The sequence below is a fragment of the Atractosteus spatula genome, chromosome 4, assembly GCF_055471065.1.
Source record: "Atractosteus spatula isolate fAtrSpa1 chromosome 4, fAtrSpa1.hap1, whole genome shotgun sequence".
Classification (NCBI taxonomy): domain Eukaryota; kingdom Metazoa; phylum Chordata; class Actinopteri; order Semionotiformes; family Lepisosteidae; genus Atractosteus; species Atractosteus spatula.
The window spans coordinates 17,350,328-17,376,514 of NC_142709.1; the positions used below are offsets into that span (position 1 = coordinate 17,350,328).

Genomic DNA, 26,187 nt, shown 5'->3' on the forward strand with positions numbered 1-26,187 from the left:
AAACAATATTTTGGAACTGTTTATACTACAGATATTGGTGTATGCCATATTAGAATGGTTTTGTTTTAATACAGTATTTTAGTTTGTAGTCCACACATTATTCTGTCAAGCAGCAATAAAATAAGACTCACTTTTATAATCCTAACTTAAGTCAGTAGAAACTTTAATTTATAATTGTTACCCAGGGAAAAAAAAAAAACTGAAGCACACAGAAACCCATGAGGACATGGAGAGAATTAAATTATTTTGCAGACAATACCAAAATGGAGGATTCACAAACATTAAAGACTGACAGATTACATTAATTTAGTCAACTGCAGGATTTTGCATGCATTTAGTAAAAATAAAAAATAAAATAAAAATACTGAGCTTGAAGAAATTACTTATGACAACTGTTTATGTTGACCCTTTTACATCTACAAGTAATAAAACAAGCATACAGTACAAAAGTTAGAATATGCAGTTAAAAACATAGAATTTAAATCAAGGAATTACAGGTAAAAATGTTGCTATGCACTACCAAGACCTCAGTTAGAATACAGTACAATGTTACATTGCTTACATTGCATTCTAGGGCTTGAGGAATATCCTACATTGACAGGCTAAATGAACTCAGCTTTTTTTATTTTGAGCAGAGAAGACTATGATCCATATGTCCAAAATCCTAAAAGATATCTTAAGAATCAATCAATTGAATTTTGTCAGTTTCAGTTAGCGTCTGACTACCAAATGGGCTGGATAGGCCAAACAGCCTCCTTTCATTTGTATATTTTCTTTTAGTATTCCTATTCATCTGATGCTTGGTGAAAATGATTAATCTCTTATGTTAATATAAATTAATGATTTAATCTTTTATATCCAAGGAACAGTCAATATTATGGCAAAATAGAACTGCATAACATTGTGATGAGAAACTATTTAAATAATACACATTTTTCCTGGCTGCTTCTCCTACCTTTTACCGCCTACCATTTCTTACACTTCTTACGCTGAATGCCAGCATTTCTCAAACTCAGCTGAGCAACATATTCAGTCTCTGATCAAACATTGGGTAGGCTGTGTCCTCTGCTAAAAATATTTATTGCAACCAAAAGCAAAATTCTTAACTGATTAATACCTAGCCATCTATCTTGGGGTTTAAATTCTCTTCGCTTATCATTATTGGCATTGAAAGGTTAAATGTAATAAGAATATAACAATATAACATCATAGAAGGCAAATAATAGCCATCTGTTAAATAAACATAAGTTCTTTTCTTTTTCAGACCCAAACATAGACGAACAAATATTAACAGATAAAACAACTAGACAACAGTTACAGTATACAGTACAGCAGATATTTATAATCAGTGGGTGTCTGCCCTTCTAATATAAGCACACAACAAACAAAACACCCTAACAGGCCAGACAGAGAAAACCTCTAAAAATGTTTTAAGAGACTTAAGATTCAGTAAAAGGATCCTACCCAGGACTTAATCTCCTTCTGTAAGACACAGACGCTCAGAAGGAAGCACCTTCCTTATTCTAACAATGCACCACTAAGTTAGGAGAGAACATTTTTAGTCTCAAAATTTCCTATAATAAGACAGCAAGCTTTTTTTTTTACAAAAAAAAAACTAGGATTTCTTAGCCAGTATCTGGTTCCAAGACTGGTTAAAATAAGGATGTCGTCAAAAATCTCTCTCAAGGTTTGGAGGAAGAAGATGATGACTAAAGATTATGTTCTTTATATTATTTCCTCCCACTTGTCTCTACTCATCTCTGTTTGGGTATTTATATATGGCATGGTCCATTCCTATGGAGGATAGTTTACCTCCCTACAGTATGAAAGATCAATCACTGTTGAATGTTATGCTTTAATATGTCAGTTTTAATGATTTATAGCAAAGTTAATTAACCTGAGTAAATGACTAGGAACATCCTTCAATCATCTCTATCTTCCCCTATGTTTACTTTAGCCCTAGGACAGCTACAGTAGGTAAGTACCAACAAACAACATACCTTTTTAAAACTTTCCGAACAGGACAATAGTTCTGACAGATTACATGACACTGGAATAAGTGGAAAAGTGAAAAATGTTGTCACCAAATGAATTAAGTTTAGGTAGACCCAAATTGAAATTTAGCCAGGACATTAGAGTGCACAACCCCAATTTTAAGTACCATATTAGATTGAAACATATCAAAGTCCCTTGTAAATGAATATATAAAGAGTCCCTGTGGATAGAAGGTTAGTACATAACAGAGTAAGTCCCCCTGGTAAATACTACTCCCTTTTCCATACAGCTGGGGTGAGTACACCAATTAAGGTACTTCAATTAAAGCAGCACTGTCCACATTGGAGAGATGAAACAATGTCCTTTAAACCCCCATTAATGGGTCCAAAGCCCAAATCAATATCGCAGCCTATAGATAAAGCTCCTAACAATCATCAGCTCAAAGGATGGATATAATAAAACAAACTCGCTTCATCTCTGCTCAGCTCCCTAATTTGTTTCTCATAAATCCATACAGTGCCTCTAGATTTCTGGCAGACAGCTCTGTAAATTGATACACTCTGCTCACACACTGCAGTGTGTGTCAGCGAAGCCCAAAATAATCATAAACATTAAAAAAACTTGAATGATTACAAGGAACATACAGTGGACAAAACACATAATTCAAAACACATCACACAGGAACCAGTATATCAGTTAGACTACCAAGCATTTCAAATAAAGCAGTCCTGAAGCCATTAGTCAACCTATCTCTAATTAAGGTCTCAGCCTATAGATTTTTATTTGGCGCACTATTTTATTACCAGCTATTAAGTCTGCAGCTTCTGTCTGCTCCCAGTACAAGCCTGCCTGAGGCTATTTCCATGCCTGCTAAAGCCTAGGATGTAGTCTTTGAGAATCTTTGAACACACCATACAACTACCATGATGACAAATACGTTTTTCATTAACCCCACAGCACAAATGTCAGCCTCAAGGTATTTATTTCGTGTATTCCAAAAATCAAGAAAATTCAAGGCTGACAGATTGGCTTTCACATGGTCAGTCTGGATATGATAACAGTTTTTTTAAAAAGAAGCAAAATTTCCATTTTCACTGTGTTTGCAATATAAATGTTAACAAATGCATTTGTGCAGATCTTGGCAAAATATTTAAATCTGCAAGCTAAAAAGCACACGTCAGTGAAGACATATGCCTTACCATGAATTCTCTATTTGTTACATTAAAACATTTAAACACTTGTTTTTTGTTGGCTAACCATATGTGCATTTAGGACTGAAAATAGAATTTGCTTTGTTACACAAAGGGCTGTGGGTGTCTTGAATGAACTGCAGAATTGCATTGGTGTACTGTCCTTAAAGTAAGGGCTGGATCAATAAGCTACTGACATCCAAATGAGAAAGATGAACTGGGTGATCTGCACTCGTTTGTAACCTTTCTTAAAATTAAACATATGGCCTTAAGAAAAGTAAGGCATTTCCTTTGTCACAAGATTTAGCTCCTCTAACCCTATTTCTTTTTGTTTCACTGTGAGCTGCAGATGTTCATCTCTTAAACGCTTTGCATCTTTCTTCATAGCACTCTCTCATCTGAAACACAAAAATTTCAAGCAAGTGCGTGTAAAAAGCTGTTATTTTTTTCCCGTGACTACACCATTGAAAGGCTTCTTTCTTTCAGATTGATCACAGCACCCTTTTTGTTTCTTAGTTTTTTTTTTTAATTTGTGCTAACACAGTACTTAACACAAACAGAAACAAAAGTGAGACATCATCTGACTGACAAGAGAAGGCACATTTCTTGTTATAGTTTTAGGATTATATCACAAATTACCTGAATAAATACTGGGTACTGAATAAGTCCTAGGAACTTTAATATACAATAAAAAATGAATATGCTTTGAATAAGTTTTGTAGAGGCTTTATCTCTCATGCAGATAGTGTAGAAATACAGTACATACAGGTTTATTTATTATACACAATTTATTTGCTTCAAATTGTAAATAAATGTCTTAAGTTAAACATTGTTCTTAATGCCAATACTTTATTTCACACATGTACTGTAACATAGCAGAATTTGAATATTCAATATTTAGGCTTTAACAAGACTTGGGACTCCAAAACTCTGTTTCTATAGATCCACAGTCTTGTGGAGTTGTACATAAATTTACATGGTTGATAAATTCAAAGTATGCAAATTAGTCAAAGTAGCTGTTCCAAGTAATGTGAGCCAAGGTTTGTCCAATTGGCTGTAAATTAATGGGGCATCTCTGTAACAGCCAGTGGTTTCAAACTGTCAATGGTTTTATCATGGTATTATTATAAAAACACTAAGGAATAATATATCACATGATTGCTATATAACCACATCTTTTATAAAACCACTGTATGAGTATAAATAAAAAGATGGCCAGCACCGTCAACACAGAACTGAACCTTCTCTTTCCAGAAAAAGTGCAACCCTCCACTAAGTGCGTTATACAGTAACTTTAAATACTGTTCAGTATACCTACACCCTTGTTCTATCATGGTTGTCAGGGTCCAAATATATACTCTATTATAAAACATAGAAATATATCTAGAATCAAATTAAAATAGGAAACAATGAAGACAGCTCTTTACAGATCAGAATGGGGTGTGCTACAGGTATATGGCTCAGTGAAAAATAAGTGCACACTGGACGAGGCCCAACAACAATAGCTGCTATATCAAAAGATGCCTAGTATGAACAAGGAAAGTACAGTAAGTTAGATTCCTATTTTGTACTACTTTTCTATTAATGAATCCTCCGAGTTCCTCTTCATCGTTTATCCATCCTTTCCTTGCTGGCTTTCACAAGCACATGCAATATTCTAGTTGACCTCAGATTTTACTACACTGATGGCAATCAGCTTTTCTATCAGACATATTTTGTTCTGATATTATCACTCTATCATTCTTACATGTGCTGTTCATTCATAACCTATTGCTATGCCAGCAGCCATATCATTCTGCAACTCACAACTGGGAGCCAACTGAAGCTAAGCAGGTGTGAGCCTGGTCAGTACCTGGATGAGAGACCTCCTGGGAAAAACTAAGGTTGCTGCTGGAAGAGCTGTTAGTGGGGCCAGCAGGGACACTATACTGTAAACAGGCACCGTCCTTCGGATGAGACATAAAACCAAGGTCCTGACTCTCTGTGGTCATTAAAAATCCCAGAGCGTTTCTCGAAAAGAGTAGGGGTGTAACCCCGGCGTCCTGGCCAAATTTCCCATTGGCCTTTACCAATCATGGCCTCCTAAAAATCCCCATCTATGAATTGGCTTCATTACTCTGCTCTCCTCCCCACTGATAACTGATCTGTGGTGAGCATTCTGGTGCACTATGGCTGCCGTCGCATCATCCAGGTGGATGCTGCACATTGGTGGTGGTGGAGGGGGAGTCCCCATTATCTGTAAAGCGCTTTGAGTGGAGTGTCCAGAAAAGCACTATATAAGTGTAAGCAATTATTATTATTATTATTATTACTATTATTACTCAAAGGCCATGATGTACAGTAGCCGAATCTGCAGTATAAAGAGGGGTGAGAGTCAAAATTAATGTACATCCAGCTAGAGTTTAAACCCACATAACCAAGCTCTGAGGTTAGTGTAACGGGAGCCGGTCCAGGCTCCCGCGAAGCATAATTTCAGGACCCTATGCAGATCGTATAATCCGGAAGTAAGTGGAGAAGGACATCAGGGGAAGGTACAGCAGGATAGGATGGGTTGACAGACAGGGGGAGGTGACCCCAGTGCTCGGGGGGCGTGGAGAAGGCAACTAGTCCAGGGAAGTCCAAAACGGGAAATCCGGGGTGCAGTCCAAAGTTCAAAACCCAGGTGATCCATCCAAGACAAGACAAGGTTAAAAGCCGGAATGGGAAAATGAAGTTAAAAGAAAGTGACGAGGCCAGGCTCTCTGAGCCCCGGACTCAGACAGTGAGGACGTCGTGAGGAAGCCTATGCCGTCGGGTCTCTCCTGGACCTGTTGGTAGGCGGGCTTCCGGGCGTCCATCTTCCAATGCTGAGCCAGGAATAGCAAGAACACTAGTCTTAAATAATGAGAGACAAAACAGGTGGCAGGTGCGCATAATCAACTAAAATACGAAAGGGTAAGGGCGCCCTTAAGAGTAGGGATCCCAATCGTGACAGTGTGTTGTTATACAGTCCAGCTCCAATCAACACACCAAAATAATAGTAATACTCAGAAAATGTGAAGGTCGTAATTGAAATATGCATTTATGAAGCATTATGGAGGATATTTCCAAGAATGAATGCTCTAAAAAGAATGAATACTGAAATATGTTTATTTTTCCTCATTAATATTTATTTTGACATTTCAATAAAGATGTGATATATCTTCTATAGCACAGGATGCTATTATTTATTTTATATTGCCAGAAATGAACTAGGTTTCACTTTCCATGCTTGTAGAAACCTGTGATTATTGCTGTTTGTATTAGCCAGAATTATTGCATCCTTTTTATCAAACAGGAAGCTGACAGCTCAACACAACTACAGCTGAATGACCCAGACCTACATTTGTCCACTCATGAAAGAATTAGTAATGTGGTAGTCTGGATACCCAGCCATGTTATTGAAACTCATACTCTGGTTTCTTTCAAGTGGCTTCCTTTCCTTTGTAGCTGTTCTTATGTTCTTATTTCCTGCCTAAACTTAACATGACAGAGACACTGGCTAAATAAATGGATGTCTTGCATTTGAATTATGGTACTTTGACTCTTTTGGAAGGTAAATATTTATTATAAAGTCCTAAATTAACTATTAAATAAAACTTGTATGTGTTCTAATGTGCATATTCCTTTCTTTTGATAACCATTCAATTGTAAATAACGATTATATAGTAGGTATTCTGTTTCAGATGACACCACAGTGCATAAAAGAAAAATTATAGCATATCAGAGCAAGTACAGTATACTCATATTTCCTGGTATATTATAAGTTTATCAACCCAGTGAAATTAGTGAAAAAAGTCAGACGACCTATTGGACAAGTCTGGCTAGGTTTGCACTGTTGAAAGCATTTTAATGGAATGCATGACCGAAAAAAATACTAAAGATAAATAAAGAAAATGCCATAATTGTTTAGCAAATTATTTCTATGAACAAAATACACAGGAGATAAGGCAGATTACAGATAAGAAGATGCCCGTCTAATTTGGTTGCTACTACCTAATTTATCCCAGGATCTCAACCAGGTATTTCCTTAAAGAAGCCAGGGTACCAGCTGTTCTTAATGTATGAAATGTATTCAAATTATATATTTCTTACTTAACATAAGCACCTTTAGCTGTGGATATTAAAAGAAGAATGGTGCTTTAGGTTCAACCAAGTCAACTCCCTGAAAATAGACAAACGATTACGTTGAAAGTTAGTGACTGCATTTTCTCAGGTTTCTGTAACAAGGAGTCAAGACTCCTGTTCCACTCGAGCTAAGCTTTTCACATCCCTGTGACAAAGAAAAACTGTAGCTTTAAGCTAAATTTGGAAAGTATTCCAAAATGCAATAAGAAAAACATTTAGCTTGGTAAAGAGGGATTAAACCCTATTTGTAAATGGTTTTGTGCATTGCTTGCACTGTATGTGGGCACTGCAGTGCAGCTATTGACATGTAATTGCATCATTTCCAACCTAGTCAAACAAAATGTATTTATACCCTTCACACAGGAATATGTCTGCTATCCATCACAGATAAAAACATCATGCCATACATAGGCTAGAGGAAAGTGCCACACACCAAATGGACCAAGTGAAATAACAATGGACTTTGAACGGGTTTCGTATTAATACTTCATACAAAATATTTCCTTACAGTTATTAATCTTAATAAAATCATTGTGGAACAGAAATGTACTTTCATTTAAGAACAAAGATGAAAAAACATCTCAAATCTCGTGAAGTTAAGACTATGATTTCCTTTTTATTTGTAGTTTTGCTTTAATGTAAACCAATTGTCAGGAATACATTTGTATTTTTTTTGTTCCTTATTGTGAATAATAATAAAAATGAACTTGCTATTCAGCAACTCCAGTCACTGAGTAAAGATAAACCTTGCAATAGGACAGAGAAAATTGAGCATACTTGTAAGTGGATACGATGTCTGTTGGCTGAGCTACAGTACTTACAGTACGTTATGCATTGCAGTTTGTGGCCTTTTTCCTAGTCTGTGTCTTTAAATCCAGCTGTCTTCTAAGATAGGATAGAATGAATCTCATTTTGTGCAATTTAATCAGCTTTCACACAAAATCATACATACTAAACTCCCTGCATCTAAGTTAAGAGAAATTAGCAAAACTGCCTTGAGCAATGATTCTAACTAAATATAAGCCTGCTTCCCTGATATTAATCCTTTCTGTCCCTTGTGACCCAGTCCATTCCCTGCAGAGTGATTGTAATAAGTCCTACTGCTCAAGGCATTTCAAATGCAGCTGTGACATGGGCAATACTAAATCAGTTCAAGCTAGAAAATAGACTGGTATCCCAGTTTACAAACCATGTGTTGAGTGATATTCTAAGAAGCAGTCAAAGGCCTTTTTCTTAAAATTTCATAATAGCTCCATCATGTCAGTAAGTCAATTAGAAACACAAAAATAAACAGTTTTATATTGAATAATACATCATAAATAGTAAGACAATGTACTATTTTACTTGTAACCTCCATCCACTCTTTGAAGGTCTTTGAAAGGGAATAAATACAATCTTATTATTTGGAAAAAACCCAATAATGTTGTTGAAGCTGATTCCACGGCTTTTTTCAAGGTAAGGCTCAATGAGATCCTAAGATCAATTAGCTTCAAACTACTAAATGACCTAGATCTGCCAAATGGTCTCTTTTTGTTTGAAAATCTTTGTTGTTATAATATCCTTTAAACCAAGAATTTATCACATAATTTTTATAGTCTTGAAAAAAAGGATAGTTTAATTATTTAAAAAAATGTTCTCAAACCCTGTTTTATCAGTTTAAGACATTATTTGGAGTTATGAATAAAAACAAAACCCTAAGAGACTGAAAAACCTTAAATCTATCCCATTAGTACTTGAATTTGCAAAGTCACTAGTCTGAATACTATAAATAGACATCTGAGGTATTGCTCCATGTTTCTGGCTGGATGTACAGTATTATTAAGGCAAGACTCTAGAGCCTTTGTTACTGCATGACAGTCGAGATTAACTGTTCCATTATTAATATTCTTTTCTGAGTATAACAACATAGTAGATAGAATTGTTCTGCATTCTGCTTGCACTATAAAACCACACCTATCAAAATATATATTTTTATCATAATAAAGGGACACTCTTGTGCTGTTTAAACTAATACACCTGGACAGTGTAGATACCGGCAGGGGAACAGGAGGGAAATGAATCATATCCTTCTTCCACTGGCTCTCTCTAACTGTTCTTAATGTTGGCTATATTTTGACTAACATGGCTGGTCCTAAGGGTCCTACGATTTGAGCATCTAGGAAAATAACATTTTTCTTTTATTGTAGATGAGAGAATCCATTCCAAACCCACACTGGGAACAAGGTTGTGGGAGTCTGGAGCAGGCTACATCCCAATGTTGATGAAGCTAACACCCTTGTTTCTTACAAACTAAGGTATTTAAATCAAACAACTACGAACAAACAAGCGACAGTAGATGAACAGAATGGTCGTCTGTCCTTTGTGAACTTTCTTAAGAAACATAGGAATGGTTACAAACAAGAGCCAACTGGCCCGTCTTATATCTTGATGTAAACTTTAAATCTGCAGCCTGAACCGAGGATCTTCCCTGCCTATTCTCTTCTTCATATTATTGAATTTTACAATTTTAAGATCTAAGTATAAGATGAGAGACAGCTTAACCAAAAAGAACATTCATCAACATAAAATGTAACAAAATCAATTGATAGGCAAAAAGGTTCTAACAAGCAAATGCTAAACTAACAAATTCAACCACCAATGTATATGTAACCTTTCTTATGTGCTCAACTTAAAATAATATTTTTTTATTAATGCTCATATTAGAGACATTTTCTGAAAAAATAAAAAGCAGGGTGAATTCCATACTTTAACCAATAGTCCATGCCTGTCAAAAGTCCTCTAGACCCTGTAATATTTTACCAGTGCCCCATGCTCCTGTCTTCACTGAAAATTTAAGAAGTGTATTTAAACACATCCTCTTATTTCATGTCTAAGTTACATCCTAAAAATACCCAGGCTGCTACAGAGGAACATCAGTGCTGAAGACATTTGTTACATGATGATTGCTGTTGCAACATCCTTACCAGTAGCTCCTACACATATGCAGAATGCAGACATCTGCTCTGAAAGCAAAAAATTCATAATAAAAACCATCATTGTAGAGGAGAGGGAAGGGGTCTGCACTTATAACCGGATGTTTGTGGGTTCAAATACTAGGTAGTGTGCTGCTCTAGCAGACTGCTTCAGTACAATGCCCAGTGGTGTCAATGACAGTTGGGATAAAAGCATCAGCCAAATTAATAATACTATAACATGACCTTGCAGTAAAATACTGCACATAATAAATCAAAATAAGAAACATTAAGAGCTGTATAACCATCTCATGAAACCACTTTAGGACTCTCTTTCTCTCCAACTAACTATGCAGTCATCACTGAGAAGATTTAGACAGATATACATTGAGTTGTTTCAGGTTAATAGTTTTGAAATGATCATCTGACAGTTTGGCAAAGCTTTGGGCACATGGATAAGTGCATGGTGAATAATGCATGATGTGCAAACAAAACCCTTTTGGTAAACACCACAGTGTTATATAAAGATAAAGGACTGACTGTGTCTTAATTCGTGACGCAAAGATGAATTCAATGGGATAAAGAACAGCTTCAAGCAATGACATTCATATTTCTTCAGGCAATGACTCACAAAACATATAAAAGCACAAACTGAGCCCAAAGTGTGTCATTTAAATAAAAATGAAGGCAGATATTTTAAAACAGTAGTGAGTAAAACGTTTTGTTGATTTTGAGAATATATGTTAAATCAATACAGTTGTGTAAGTCTAAGCTATTGGGATGAGAACTGAGACATAGGAAATTCCACTGCATATTTATAAACTAAAATTTATAAAGAGTGCAACAACAACTACTGTATCTGTTAACTACAGTCTGCACACCTGGCAAAACCAATTTGCAAGTTTATAAAATATTCATAAAACCAAAATATAAAATGTACATTCTCTCCTATTGGAGACATGATCATGTGTCCATCTGCTGAGTCATTATTTTGTTTTCTTTTTGTCAGAGACTAGCACACTGACATACTGTATCTGCAAAATCCTTAGTAGTACACAGGTTTGTGCTCTTTCATCAGACTGTGTAATAGGACACGATTGTGTGCTCACTCCTTGTACAAGGAGATTAACATGCAAACATTTTGCTGAAAATGAAATGGCTTCTTATAGAACTAGGTCACAATATTTACTGTATACATTAAAGAGTTTATTCTGCCAAGTCATAGCGTAACACTTATCCTTAACCCTGATCAGATATTAACAATGCAAAGTACCAAAGTAATATTCAACAGAAAATCAAGCCATGCTAATAAAAAAAGCCTAATTCTTTTCCGACAATAGTCAAAAGGAGGCAGTTCCTTGCCAAAGAATTGAGGGGGTCTGGAACACACTGAAGAGCTACTGTATATAATAGAAGCTGATACCCTGGCTTCTTTCAAGAAACAGCTGGATGGGACCGTTACATCAATTAACAACTAACTGCAAAATGGGCTAGATCAATACCCTCTTCTCATTTGTAATGTTTCTTATGTTCTTAAACGTACAGTAAAAACAAAACTAAAGGGTTGGACCTAAAAAATGCTAGACAACAAGGTCACCAGCAAATATGACTGGGACCTGTCTCCTAAGAGAGCTCATACACTACTCCAAGCAAAAACAGAAGACTTCCTTTAACTGAGCCCAAAATTCACAAAAATAATGTAACATCAATAATATCATAGTTTACTGAATGTATGAACCATGGGAATGGAAATATTAACTCTCTCTGGCCATTTCAAAAACACCAGACATTACAAACCAGAACATGGAATACAGTAGCAGCTGTCTGTACCTGCTAACCTGGGCTTTTAATATGTGAAAGTGGAATTTGAAATGTGTTAAAGTAGTTCTGTTCTTACTCAACTGGCTAAAGAAAGAATTCAAAGAGGTGGAACTGGCCATGTCTCACAATGCTGACCTGGCATATTGGTGGGCTGAGGCTGGTGCAATGTAAAACTCACAGGCAGCAAAAAAGACCTCGTCCTCATTATGTGTATATAACAGAGCACTTTTTTTAAAATATAACAAAACTGATTAAACCAGATCTGCGCAAATAATTATTTCAGGAACATTGGAAAAAGCACAGTGTATGAAACAAATTCCACACAGAAAACATAACTGGCCATTTTTCAGAAATGTGCCTGGAGTCACTTACTGAAATATGAAATTGTGCTTAATCGGTCTTTTCCCAGAGGGAACACCATGTTCCATCGATTCCATCAATTTTAATAATTTATACATTGTATCATTTTTGGCCATTCTTTCTTGCATAAGGCATGGCAAACCCTGTCAGCAAAACGAGACAGAAAAATCCCTTGTTATGATGAAATGATGTTCAGGATTTTGGATTAATACATCAACTTCGTACAGAACGTGCAAAAGGACAAAGTATGTGCAAAACCATACAAGTAGTGGTATGTTATAAAAATATTGCTACATTATTGCTATATACAGTACCAAAAGGCAGTTTATTCCTTTTAAACATCTCTTGCACTTTTGAGCCCATTCTAGAAGCACAGACCACGCACCAGTCCATTACAAGATAGACTCATGCATTCTTCTAGATGTATATAAAACATAAAACATTTCTTTTTTATTTATTTTGTTCCCTTCAGATCAGGAGATTGTTCCTTTGTCCTCAGTCAGGTCTATTTTCCTCAATCACAGGAGGCTAGACCTGCTCGGTTATGAATGAAGCAGCTGCACATCTGTCTGTGAAAAGTGTTCAGTATGTACAGCAAATGTCATGACAGATGCATGAGAAAAAAACATACTGTGAGCTACAACGTAGAATCTGTAATCTGGGTACACATACTATATGAGGCTTTTTTCAAAAAAGACTTTAACCATTCAAAAATTGGATTATACATTACAGGTATGTTTGCACTGCTGCAGATTTCCTTTGCTTATTAATGCATGTGAAAAACGGTCTGAAAACCTCAATAGAAAGTAACTTTTTTTACATATGTTTTGAGAACATTTAAAATGTGCAGTATGTTAATTGAATTTTAAATGTCATCATGGTAGATAAAAGGTGATTAGGAGTCTTTATAGTCTGCACAGTTTAGTGGAAACAGATTTATTTGAATCAATACACTCTTAAAGTACATCTCTTTTTTTTTTTACTCAAAGCACTGCCTACACCAAACAGTCTCCAGGACCAGGACTAGAAACCTGTGCTTTGGGACTGCACAATCAAGATCTTTTGTGGATGTGTTTACAAGTTGCAAGTAACATGACGTATTATACAACAGAATGTATTACCAAATAAATAACAAAATCCAACTAATACAAGTGAATTGGAATGATTCAACGATGAACCACTATCTTATTCAGTGTTTTCTAAATCTTTCAGATCATACATTCACACTATTATTTTCTATGCATCTCCAATAGTAAAGCAGAATTATTTTTTTGCATATGCTTTCTTGTGGATGGTCTATGCCTAGACTAAGATCAGAAATTACCCAAGCAGCTGCACATGATTGGTTATTAGATGAGTAGGGCGGGCTTGAATTTTCCATGGTTTCCTCAGTTTGCAGTACAGCAGTCTGACTCGCTGAGTGTGCCTGTGAGCTTTCAGTGACATGATGAGAGATGTACCACTCCTCCAGTGAGAGCAGCCTCTTCTGTAACAGTGAATGGCTCTGACAAGATGGGCGTGTCAGATCTGACATCAGTCTCCACCTGCAGTACAGGTGCTGTACTGATAATGCAACTTGATTTGATCATTAGAAGGCAGATGGATATAACATAGAAAATGATAGTGGATTCCACAGATATAATAAGACATAAATAAGTTAAAAATGTTATACTTGTTTTTAAGTTTTTGTTGCACTAATGCTTAATTAAGTTTTCTTAAAATCAGACTGTACAGTACATTACTGCTGTCTGAAGTGGTTCGGAGAACGTATGTGATCATATCAAAAAGCATGTATTTCTTACCTACTTGCCTAGATTTTTATCTTTTGAACTTACTGGGTACTCTCGCCTTTGTCTATGAAAAATCAGTATTATTTTCATATTGTATTATATAAATATTATATTATTTTCATTTCAACTGAAAGACTCAAAGTATTTTTTCCCCCACAAAGAACCTTCCTTTATTGGTCAATTTGATCTTCCTGTATTCTACAGTACATGAAAAGTTTAACATAATGCTGTAAAGACTCCAGAATACAGTACATTTCATAAGAAGGACCTATTACTTCATTTATCCACAAGGTAATAGCAGATGTTTAAGTGAAGGGTACAATCCAGGACTGCGAAATGTTTAAATAGAATCAGGTCCAGCTGATTAAAGATTGATTGCATTTATGCCTCAGTTCAGCAGCATTCACACAGTCGCAAGGTTATGAAAAAAAAATCATTCCCTCTACAAAGCTTTGGATGAACTGGAGATTTCTGTTAAGTGTCACTCCTGAGAAAAGCAAACACTGTAATATATTTTATATTTTTTTAGAACAAAATAGTGTTCTAAAATACTACAGAGTGCGTAGTTTGGCCTATCCTGCATGGCTGTCAATTTCTATAGAAAAGGCCCAGAATAATATTATTTTACCAGTACAAGAAAAAAGACATTGTATATCTGTTCTAATCTGTGGGAATAGGATTTCATTTATCAAGCAAAATAAAGGCTTAGAATTTAGGACATTTTGGTATAGATGTTTATGTTTATTATGTTTTGCCAGCATGCAGTTCCAGTTTAGACACAAATTATTATTGCAGTATTTAGTCCTGTACAAATATACAGAGAGGAAAAGTTTCAAAAAGAATGAACTAATGCATCAGCACCACCATAGCAGATATTTCTGAAGGTAAAAACAACAAGTGCAACAAGTGTATTGTTCTTTTAACCTATATGGGCATGCAGAGTTTCAGATGGAAAATCATTCAATATTATAAGACAAAAAGAAGTTATGCTTTTACACAAAGAATAATTACTTGCATTATTAATAAGCTTAACAAAAGGATTCAAGAGCATTTTGCATATAGGAGGGGACCTCCTGAGTTTAGCAAACTAATGATTCATCGCAGCCATTCTGCACCAGCCACACTACAGAGCAGATCAGGTGAAATGAGAAATTACTTCACCGGTTAAATTAGGAGGCAAGTTTAGACCACATTGTACCAGTCCAGATTGGAATTCAGATGTAATGGGATCTTCAATGATCAAGGAGTCGAGACCTTGATTTAACCTGTTCCTTCTGAAAAACAGCACCTCGTACACCATGGTATACCCAGTCACCATAATGGGGCCACTGGAAAAAGTGCCATCTATTAGTCCAACAAAGTCCAAACGTCCAAACACAGCTGCCATCTGGTGTTTTCTGGAAGTCTTGCATTCCAGTACTGACCAGGCCCTGCTGAGCTTTTGAGATATGATGAGATTAGGATAAAAAACATTGTGCTGTTGCTGTCTAAGCATACAAACTGAGGCATCTGAAAACATTGATTTTTCAATGGAATTTGTAATAGACATAAACACACATGAAGCCATGATATGCACTATATCCAACCTTTCTATCCCCAATGCCATCTAAAAGGCATTTGCTATCAAACGAAGAGATGTAGGTCACAAAATGCAGATTCTCAATGGCCTGATCAAGTCTTCATTTCATTAGCAGGGAGTCTGCATTTAAAGAAGCACACAACGCAGCTAAATCAAATTCAGGAGCATCTTCTTGGCTAAGACATTTCTGTAGTACACATGTAATTCATTATCTTTGCACTCAGTTGACTAAATGGGGACACTGGTAAATGCTTAAAGTGCCCTTGAGCAAGGAATCTCACCATATTTTCTCTAGTCCATTCAGCTGTGGAAAAGCATTCCAGCACTGCTTTGGGTAACTGTGGTGGACCAGTGTCCGTTCTAGGAGGAAGCCATGTGCTCTGTCTACTTAACAGTACGGAAACAAGGATAAGCTTTTGGACTGATGAGCCTTCATACTTCAGAATGCACTTTTTTTTTTTACTTTCTGTAACAAACTTAATATAGTTAAACTCCTTCTGAAATCAAATCCACATAAAACTAATGAGATATATCCCAGGGTTTGATGGAATGTACTGGACTGACAGGTTTAAGAAACTGAACACAAACAGAAACTATGTACAGTAGACGTGCAATTAAAGCCAAGAACAGGACAAACTACCCAGTTTTTTTTTTAACCTGATATCATGGCTTCTTTAAGCAGATGCTTGGATGAAATCCTTGAATCAGTCAGCTACTAACTGCTAAGTGACTTGACTCCTCAGTTGTCAATTGTAATGTTTATTATGCTGCTGTGTTTCTTTCAACAAGGTAAACTCATAAGTAGACTGAACAAAACTCTTTTTTTATTTGAGTTCAATTATTTGCCCAAAGCACTGAGACGCAAACTGCAAACCCTGTTTTTGCCATATCCAAGCACATAGAAAGCAAGTTGGCCAAGAAGGATCCAAAGCTGAAATTAAGCCTTTTATGCCACAATTGTGGAGGGAACTAGGTCTGGAACATGAAGGACTTAACACTGAAGCCAGAAAAGTTCAGTCCCTGAATTTCCTCAAGATGTTTTAGACTGCACATGACATCTATTGTTGAATTTTACCACCAACTGGTAATTTACTCGATACCATGTCTTTCCTTACCTAAAGATTGTTCACTACTTAGTGGATACAGTATGTTTTTATTTTTTGTTTTCTTCTTTTTTCTACATTTTCTAGTGCATTTAAATGCTTTGTTATTGTATTTACTTTAGGGTTTGTGTTATATGTTGTGCATTTAAATAAGTAATTATATAGATGATGATAATAAAACATTTGAACTAATACATCTGATAGATGGAGTAATTAAGTACTGTCAGGAATAAGAGCACTGGGAAAAGGCCTAAAATGTCATATGACATTGCATCTTTGTGTTGGCTCCAAGAAAAGTCAATTAGAATTTAACAGCTGCTCATCCGTTAACACTGTATCCATTAGGCTGTTGACAAACTCCTTTTACCTGCAGCAGCTGGTTACTAGTGTGGGTTTAGTAAGGGCTAACAATAGCATGTGATATCACCAGGGAGGGTCTTTATAATGTCTGCTGCTATTTCTGCTTTATCTTGTAATGATGGAGCAGGCAGTGTGATTTCCTCTGATATGGGAAATTATAAAGAGCAGCAGCCTAAAATTGTGCATCTAAAAGGAACCTTTTATGTCTTAAATTTAAAGTGGCCACCTGTGGTTTTATAAAACAGTTTCCAAGAAAACATTAGTATAGAGGAAAACTGCATAGCTCTGTTTCGAAATACCTTTTTTAACAGAAAAAAAAACTGCTGAAGTTGCCCTACTTCTTGGTAACTTCATTTTTACAGTATATTGCATTAAGAAACATTCATTTTAGTTACACAACAAAACTGCTACATTCCTACTCCAACAACTGATTGGAAGAACAATAACTGGCTTCTGGCAAGATAAAATCAGTTTCTGAGAAAGAACCTCTAGCACTCCATACATAATACTGGCTACCTGTAAGTCCCAAGACACCACTGGAACATACTGCCATAGCATTGTCCATATTTCATTGGCCTCCAGTACAAATGCACTGTGCTTTGTGTGAGAGCAACAGAACATTACCTGTGATCTGTTACTACTAGCAGAATGTGTCAAATTCTTTTCTTGTAAATCATCTATAAATCAAGTGTAAGCAGGTCACTGTAGGTATCAAAATGTGTGACCTACACTGTATGAAATTGGAATAACATTTTAAGTATCTCCTATGTACAGACGGTATAAGACACTGAGTGCTATAAATTCAGATTACTTTAATGCTTTATTGCAAATAGCCCAACACTGAGATCTACTTATTCGTTACTTTTTATTTTAACCTAAAACTAGGCTCTGTATAACCAGTGACTGAGCCCTTTCTTGTGCAATGCCATAATGATAGAATTCATATCCATCAGAGACTCAGACACTTCTTTATTCTTAACTAGAATCTTATGTTTTTGTTACAGCTTTTAATATATATTTTTTAATTTTTGATTGAAGTAGGTGTATTTACTATGATTTTTTTACATAAGGCATTCGGTTTTTAATATTGCATAGAACTATGATTCTTTTGAATAGCATTTACAAATAAATGCATTATAATCAAATAAGATGTACCTCAGTATTTTTAGTATTACTCTAATTTTAATTAATTCAAATAACTGTTTTTTTAGAAATTCCGGAGTATAGTCCAATAAAGCACAGTGAAACCATGAAAGCTTGATACTGACCACATAAACCTATGGAAATACACGTACAAGAGTAGTGAAAGCATGGTCGAGCCATAGAAGAACTGTGGAGATAGTGCACCTTTTCCATGTTACACTTCAGTAGAGGTAGTTATACATATATTTTGAATGCTAAGTACTTTGTTATATGTTTTGTACTCTAAGCTCAGAAATGAATGTTGAGAGGAATATATACTTTGCATCTCTTTCTCTTTTTTTTTTACAGTGTCTTTTTATATCACTTTTCTTCTCACAATGTTCTCAAACAAACTGTGAGATTTTCCATCAGATGTATTATTTTTTATGATTCATATTTTTCTGTGCGTACTAATCACCCCCTTAGAAGCGTAGTGGTTAAAAAAAGAGAGATTCAATTACTCATGAACTGTTTTCCTTGTGCGATTGGAGTTCCCAGTGGTTTTTCGGTCTTATCTTAATTCACTCCTCCACTACAGAGTCAGGGATAAGAATGAGCAACCCCTATAGCTGGGTGAAAGGAGGAGCAGGAAAAGTAGAGGAGACATACGGTATGGAAAAATGAAGGACTGGATCTAGACTGTTTAGACCGGAGTAGTCTGAGCTGTTTGTGCTGATGTGTGCCACTACAGGGAGCTGATGGAGGGTCTGGAGAAACAGAGCAGCAGGAGTGAAACTGCATGCAAATGTTGTGAAATGTTGTCTGTGCCATGCACTGTTATTCATAGACTTTGCTGTGTGGATTCTGCATTACCGCATTTTCATCTGCCTGGGCCAATAACGTAAGCTTCTGTGAGGCAGAAATTTGAACTATGCCAGACAGTCATCAAATAGGTGATACAGGAGTGGCTGGGCCAAATTAATCACAAGGGGATCTAAACCTTGTAGAGAAGTGACAGAAATGAGGATGAAAAAGGGGACTACTGTATGTTGAAAAATAAAACCTCTAACTTTTTTACTTCACCTGTCTGAAGTGTATTTGTCTGGTAATGTCACTTTACTAACTGACCCATTGTAATGCCGTTCATTGTTCTGGATATGATTATGTGTTTTTTAGAGAAAAACATACAGTATATGATAATTTTTTGTGATTTGCTCAAGAGCTACAGAGCGGTGTGTATGCGGCCTTTGAGGGGAGAAATATACAGCAAAAATAAGGGGCAACCGGGCATGTAGATAACTAATTATCATTAAAAATCAAGAATTGCTTAACTACCAGAAATTATAGAGGCAATCCCATCCCTAGCTACTGTCTGTTTCATCAGGAATACCTTTGAAAATAACCACAATATAATCAATTTATTCCAAAATACTGCCTTTCCCTTGAGAATACTAAAAAACAAACACTTAATCCCCCATGGACTCCACCTCCATGATTCACATTATCCATCACATGAAAAGGAACAGAGTGTATGGATCTTTATTATGTGTTGATAATATAAATACATTTATTATGTATTGATACATTTGATATTCTGTCACTCTCTGTCACTTTTTACCTCCATGTTTTTCACTATCCCAAGTCTATTTCCTGGGTGTCTTTTGTTTTGATTTAGGCCTTTGTTTAAACAAGGTTACCACTTGAGTTCTGGGACAGTTTTACAGAATATGACAGGTAAAAAAGAGACTATCGGGGCCTTTGCACTTTACCAGTTACTTGGAAATGAACTTAGTAAGTGATGCCTCAAAGTTTCAGACATTCATATACTGTGCAGTAGTGTATTTGTAACATAAGCACATGGGATCAGACCATATACTGTATTTGAACCTCTATTACTGGTGTACTTCTGATCAACCAAACAATATAGCCCAAACGAAACTGCAGGCAACATTACCATAATACAAGTTAATTGTTTAGCATTTCTGGGGGACTGATCTCACTGTAATGATCATAGTTTAGGCACTGTGGCTGAGCTGGCCAAGGTGTACTTAAAGATATCTTCTGGCAGTGTGTAGGATCATTGGTAAAATGCTGTAAAAAGGTGAGGCAAAACAATCTACTGAGTTCATGATTTCATTGGCACCTTATGATATCATTTTCATCTCTTGTACCATGTAGAGTATTTAATCCCATAAGACAAATATCATTGCATAACATTCATATACAGAATTTAAAATAATCATCGTATTTCAGCTATATTTTTCTAGTTATTTTTGCAAACCATACTACATTAATGTGACTCTATGAATAAAAGGAAGTGCCAAATATGAAAAAGAAATTTAAAATCCGTACTTTCAGATAATTATTTCGGAAAGGCAACTGATAATCAATTGATACAGTATTTTACATGTTTTTAAAAATACCAAATGTCAGTTTATTTATACATTGATCTATGTCTTAATTGTCTATGTACTGTATACTATTTGGATCTCTGTTCTTTTTTAATCAGTTCAGATCTATTATTACTTTATTAATTAACTGATGCAGACGATGCATAACTGACATTATGACATTCCTTAGCACTTAAGGAAATAGTAGAATTGAATGAGTAGGGAACTGCATCAGTGTGTGTTGGTTGCAAAGGAACAAGCTTAATTCCTTGTTAAAAAGTACAAAGAAGAAACACAACATTTCAGCAATAGAAACATTATCATACCCAAGAAAGGCTCAACAACTGAAACATTGTGTTTTATCTTTCTACTTTTCAGCATGGAATTAACCTTGTAACTTGATTCCTTGTAGCATTCAGGGATTCTCAAGATTAAGTATATAATACTTTCCAAATGGATTTCAAAGTATTATGTGATTTATACTAGCTCTTCAAGTTAGGAACAAAAACATTTAAAAAAATAAAAAATGAAGAGCTAAAAAGTTAAAATGCCCTTCAACTAGACTTCTTTTTCTGTTCCTAAAGATATAATAATTAAAATAATTTGAACTTCTGAATTGAGCATTACCTGGCCCAATACATGACCGATCAGGTGGAGAAGGGAGAGATTACAGAGATTGAACAAAGGGCAAACTCTGGGGAAACTAGACTGAGCAGTCCCAAAGTGGAACTCAATCAGGATTTCAAGGTTAATAAGCCTACTCTTCAAAAAAATGCCCTGGGATTTTTAATGACCTAGTAGCCTGGACCTTGATTTGACATCTCCATCACCATGCTGATCCACAACTAATAGTGACAATCTCTTTTCTCTTAGTGGTCTCCCATCCCAGTACTGAACTGGCCCAGTCTTGCAGAAGTTCTGAGATCTGATGATAGAAGGATACATGATGAAAGGATTGCTGCCAGTCTATGAACATAACAGGGAATCTCTTTGTTTAGCATTAGAATCCCATAGATAAATAAATTAACAACAAATGAGCTACAGTCTAGCTAAATGTTTTGCAAGGTAAATGTATTTTAAAATGAACACTCCTTGCATGATATGGTCACATATGAGATTATGAGAAGGATTATTATTGATGTTGTTATTAGTGCTGTTGTTGCTGTTGTTTTTGTTGTTTAATTTATCTGATTTAAAATATAATGAATTTCTGTAAAGACAAAATTATCTTTACAGAATAGATGTATTATTAAAATCAACAACAATCACTGCTTTGCATTGTAATAACAAATACCTGTACAGTACAGATACTAGAACAAAATTATCAGGTGCTGTATTTTCTAAACTCTAAAACAACAGAACAGTTACATACAGGTACATAGAGTGAATGTAAGTTTATAATACATTTTTATATCATTGGGAAGCCTTATGGCTTTTTAATACATCTGGCAGCAAAATTCAACTGACAATGATAAACATACATGTGAATCTTAAGTGCAACATACCAGAGTTAATCAAAAACTATTAGGATACCTCATTAACATTGCAATGTTGCAGTTCTGCTTTGTATACCAAATATTAGCTTGTTTGGAAGATTGAGGGGAATAATGCAAGAGACTTTCTAATTTTCATTATCTACTACGTGTGCTTCACAGAAGAAATATTTTTAGTTACCACCTTAATTGTGACTTGGAAACTTTAATTCTGACTTTGGCAGAAAGTGGCAAAATGTTTATGATATTATGATTTTTCTGCAACACATATGATTAAATTATTAATTGCGTACTTGTGCCTGGGGCTGGGTGTTTTTTTTTCTATACACTAAGCTTAAAAAAATATTATTGTTAACAGCGAACAGTGCCATGATATCAAGTTATTGTCATGCATGTGTGCGTTTAAAAGTTAAATAGAATAATATTTGTTGAGTGAGTGTTTTTTTACCATCCATTATTTTTCTGTTAATTCTCTTTCTCTTCTACCTTCATGTGCTGTATAAGGTAAACTTCTGACTGGGGTTTATATTTAATTTCAGCACTTTGTCACAGGCCGATCGTTATGCCCCAGTGCAGTGTGCATTTCTAGAAAAAAAAAGATTGCTGCTTTTCCCTTACAAACTCTCTTTCCTATGGCCAACCTTGTTCATGTTTCTATGAATAATTTACCCCAAACTGAAAAATTCAGTTGAAGCTGAGAAATAACCGCTGTAGTCAGCTCTAAATACAGTACATCATCGAGCAGACTGGCTTGTACTTTCTAAAAATAATCCAAACTAAAGTAAATCAAATCTGCCTAATTGTATAGAGGGTAGACATCTGTTTACCTTTTTATTTGTTCAAAAGAGGGAGCACCAGTGAATATATTATTTTTCCAAATAAATTTGTTCTTTTCCCACCATTACATAGTTATTCTAGAAAGAATATTTGGATTGAAAGCTGTTGCTACAGTATGTACTGTTTGACTGGCACCAACCCAAGAAAACATTATTGGTATGAATGAAGTCAATGCAGCCTAATGCTGTACAATAAATACACATTTCTACAAACTCAAAACAGTTGCATTACAATCATTATAATTAATAAACGATATGGTTTGAATAACAAACAAACAGTGGCATTTGAAACATGAAACATGTGCCATCCTGCAAAAAGGCACGTCTCTGAAGCCTCAGTTTTCTAATAAAGTACACTTTCGCATGAATAAAATGATTAAAGCCACTTGCGCCTCTGGAGATTTGGTTCATGCACTGTGACAAGACATTTCAGTTGTAATTCTAGTGCTAAACAGATTCAGGATTTGTAGACCACGGTCTCGACGCATTAAGGAGTGATCTCCAATACACCCATGCTTTCGGAGTTGAGTTAGCCTCAAGGAAACAATTGGAAAAACTACAGCTTTCCAATCCACTGATTTTATGAACAGGGCGTCGTTGACTCATTTCTGCTAAATATCTTTTGTCAATCATTGCGTGAGTAAGAATCGCATTTATTTCCTTGTTTGTTGCAATCTTACACTGCATTATATTTATAACTAAAAAAACCTGTACACGGTTACTGTCTTCTGCAAGAAGAAATTATAGCAAAACAACTACAAAGGAGAAACAGAGCACAAAATGTTTTGCATCAGCATAATGTGGTGATAAGCGAGTTAACACAGTTGATAACGTTATGGAACTCACCTTGCAGATCTGAAAGTTTTCAGAAGTGAGGGTTTCATGTACTTCCATTTCCCTGGGGGTCGCCACCGCCGTGGGAACTCCAGCTGTACCACTTGGGCACAGGGGAGGCCCGGTACTAACTGGGGAAGAGGCAGTCAAACCATCTAACACCTTTCGAAAATTGAACTTCTTCATTTCAAAAAATAAAATTCGTTTTCCGGTCAAGTAGAATTACATTTATAAGAATTCCGATGAGTAAATAAACTCTTCCGGGAATTATCGGTGCAGTTCCTTCCCCTAATTTTAAGTACAATTAAAAAAGTCGTAGAGGGATCGCATCTTTATCTAACATAATGTCCACGAAACAGCTCATTTTCCGCACTTGCCAGCTTTCTAGACAACAAGCATCAAAAATGTTGCCAAGACTTATTAATACATTAAAATTTCATACGGTATTAAATTACACCATGAAACTTCATGTTTACAGGCAAGAAAATGTATCCCCTTAAAAGCATTGGAAAATTAGAGAAAATATTTATTCATCAGCAACGGAATATTTAGATGGTATCAAAGACAGTGTTGAAGGTTTGCTGATTTGATAACCAGATCAATAAACCATGAAATGCTAGCATAAATGTTCTGAATGTGTCTTCAATTTGATCCTTAATGTTATGACAGAAAAAAAACAGGTTCTTAAAATCAGTAATCGCTGCCTCTTCCAAATACCTATTCCCACTCGCCTTGTAAAAATGCGAACCAGAAAACTATTTTACAAAATGAGAGCATTTTCATTTTTCACGCTGCATGGTAGCATTTCCCCGTCTTCAAGCATTTTTCTCCGACAATCCTTTCGTCTGCAGTGAATGCGAGCTGCTGTCCATGGTACTGAAAGAAAAGCACGAACTCCGCCTCTTGCCCCTACGGCTTCTCCCCGCCTATCACTGGCTGTAGCTGGCTAATATATGAAGCGACTGCCAATTAATGAAAAGCTTTGTGTTCCTTTTACAGCAACGTGTCTAAGTACTACCCTTCCTTTTAGTCCATGCACATATTTTACAGCGCTTTCGACTCTCGTCTGCATTACCTAATTTTGCAAGTAACCCAAATCGGAGCTCAAGCCAACGCGCTTCACTGATTGTTTAGAATTAATTTTACCAGCTGTTTTGTATCTGACACCTGCTCTATTCATTATTGCTATTCTAACTGGAATCAATATGTATTTACTGAGTTATCGTTATTTGAGGTACGTTAAGTTCAAACGTTACTTGCTATTTGTTGTTTTGGCATTTTCCTGTTTTTTATTGAATATAATAACAAATTGCTGAACTTTACTAAAGCATTTAATTACTACAATCTTTGGGGAAGATATTTTGCTACTGCTTCATGTAAGTAATGAAACCTAGAATCCCACTATCTTTTTCTGTTATTTATATAAATGGTAATTATGCCTAAAATTGGTCTATAGGGAACGCTGTTACACCTTTGCATGAAGCTGTTCAGTGGTGAGGATAGCAATATGAGGAGAAATGAAGTCTTTTTCCAGTCAAACTACCAGTCAAGGTAGTAGATACTGTCAAATACTAAACCTGTTTGACATAGTGCAACATTAAATAATTACATGACATTAACCTTGAAGATTATGGTGACCAAGCTTGAGGGAACTATAGGCTAATCATGCAATTATTTATCAAGTGTCTTGGCAGTTTTCATAAGCTGTGTGGTGCATTATGCTGTATAAACATAGTGCACTACAGCCTGTTATGCAGCTGACAGTTCAGCAAGGAAGGTTAGCAGTCTTTTATCACTCTTACTGTAGAATAATTGCTAGCCACTGCTCAACAAGACACACTACACTGTCAATTTTGATTATGTAGATTTTAGTCCACCCCTGTCTTAAAATTGGAAGTGCCTTTATGAACGACAAAATGTGAAATGGGTCTTGTCTATCAAACACTGTCTGTCCAGGCATCATCAATCTCCAGTCATATAAGTCAATGTACTGTAGCATGAAGTCTGTCCATGAGTGATAGGCACCAGGGTGAGTTTGCTCTAGCATCAAAATAATCCAGCAAAGGTACTGATGCAATATTTCAATCTATCAGCATTGCCATCTCTTTCCACATTGAGACTGATGAGTGTTTAGTGTGATTGGCAATATGTCTTGCCACATTTTCCATTTTGACTTTCCTGTGCAAATTCTATGGCAATTTCAGCAGCAGGTTTTAC

The 26,187-nt window shown here is 35.7% G+C and overlaps 1 protein-coding gene across 1 annotated transcript in view; it reads right to left on the minus strand.

The window, feature by feature from the left end:
• The window catches only part of stxbp5l (syntaxin binding protein 5L), a 261,129-nt gene extending 236,973 nt beyond the window's left edge, over nt 1-24,156 (minus strand). Inside the window, exon 1 of the mRNA XM_088914500.1 lies at nt 23,983-24,156. Coding sequence (XP_088770626.1) covers nt 23,983-24,156 — 174 coding nt within the window. The remainder of the gene's footprint in view (nt 1-23,982) is intronic.
• Between the last annotated feature and the right edge of the window lie 2,031 nt (nt 24,157-26,187).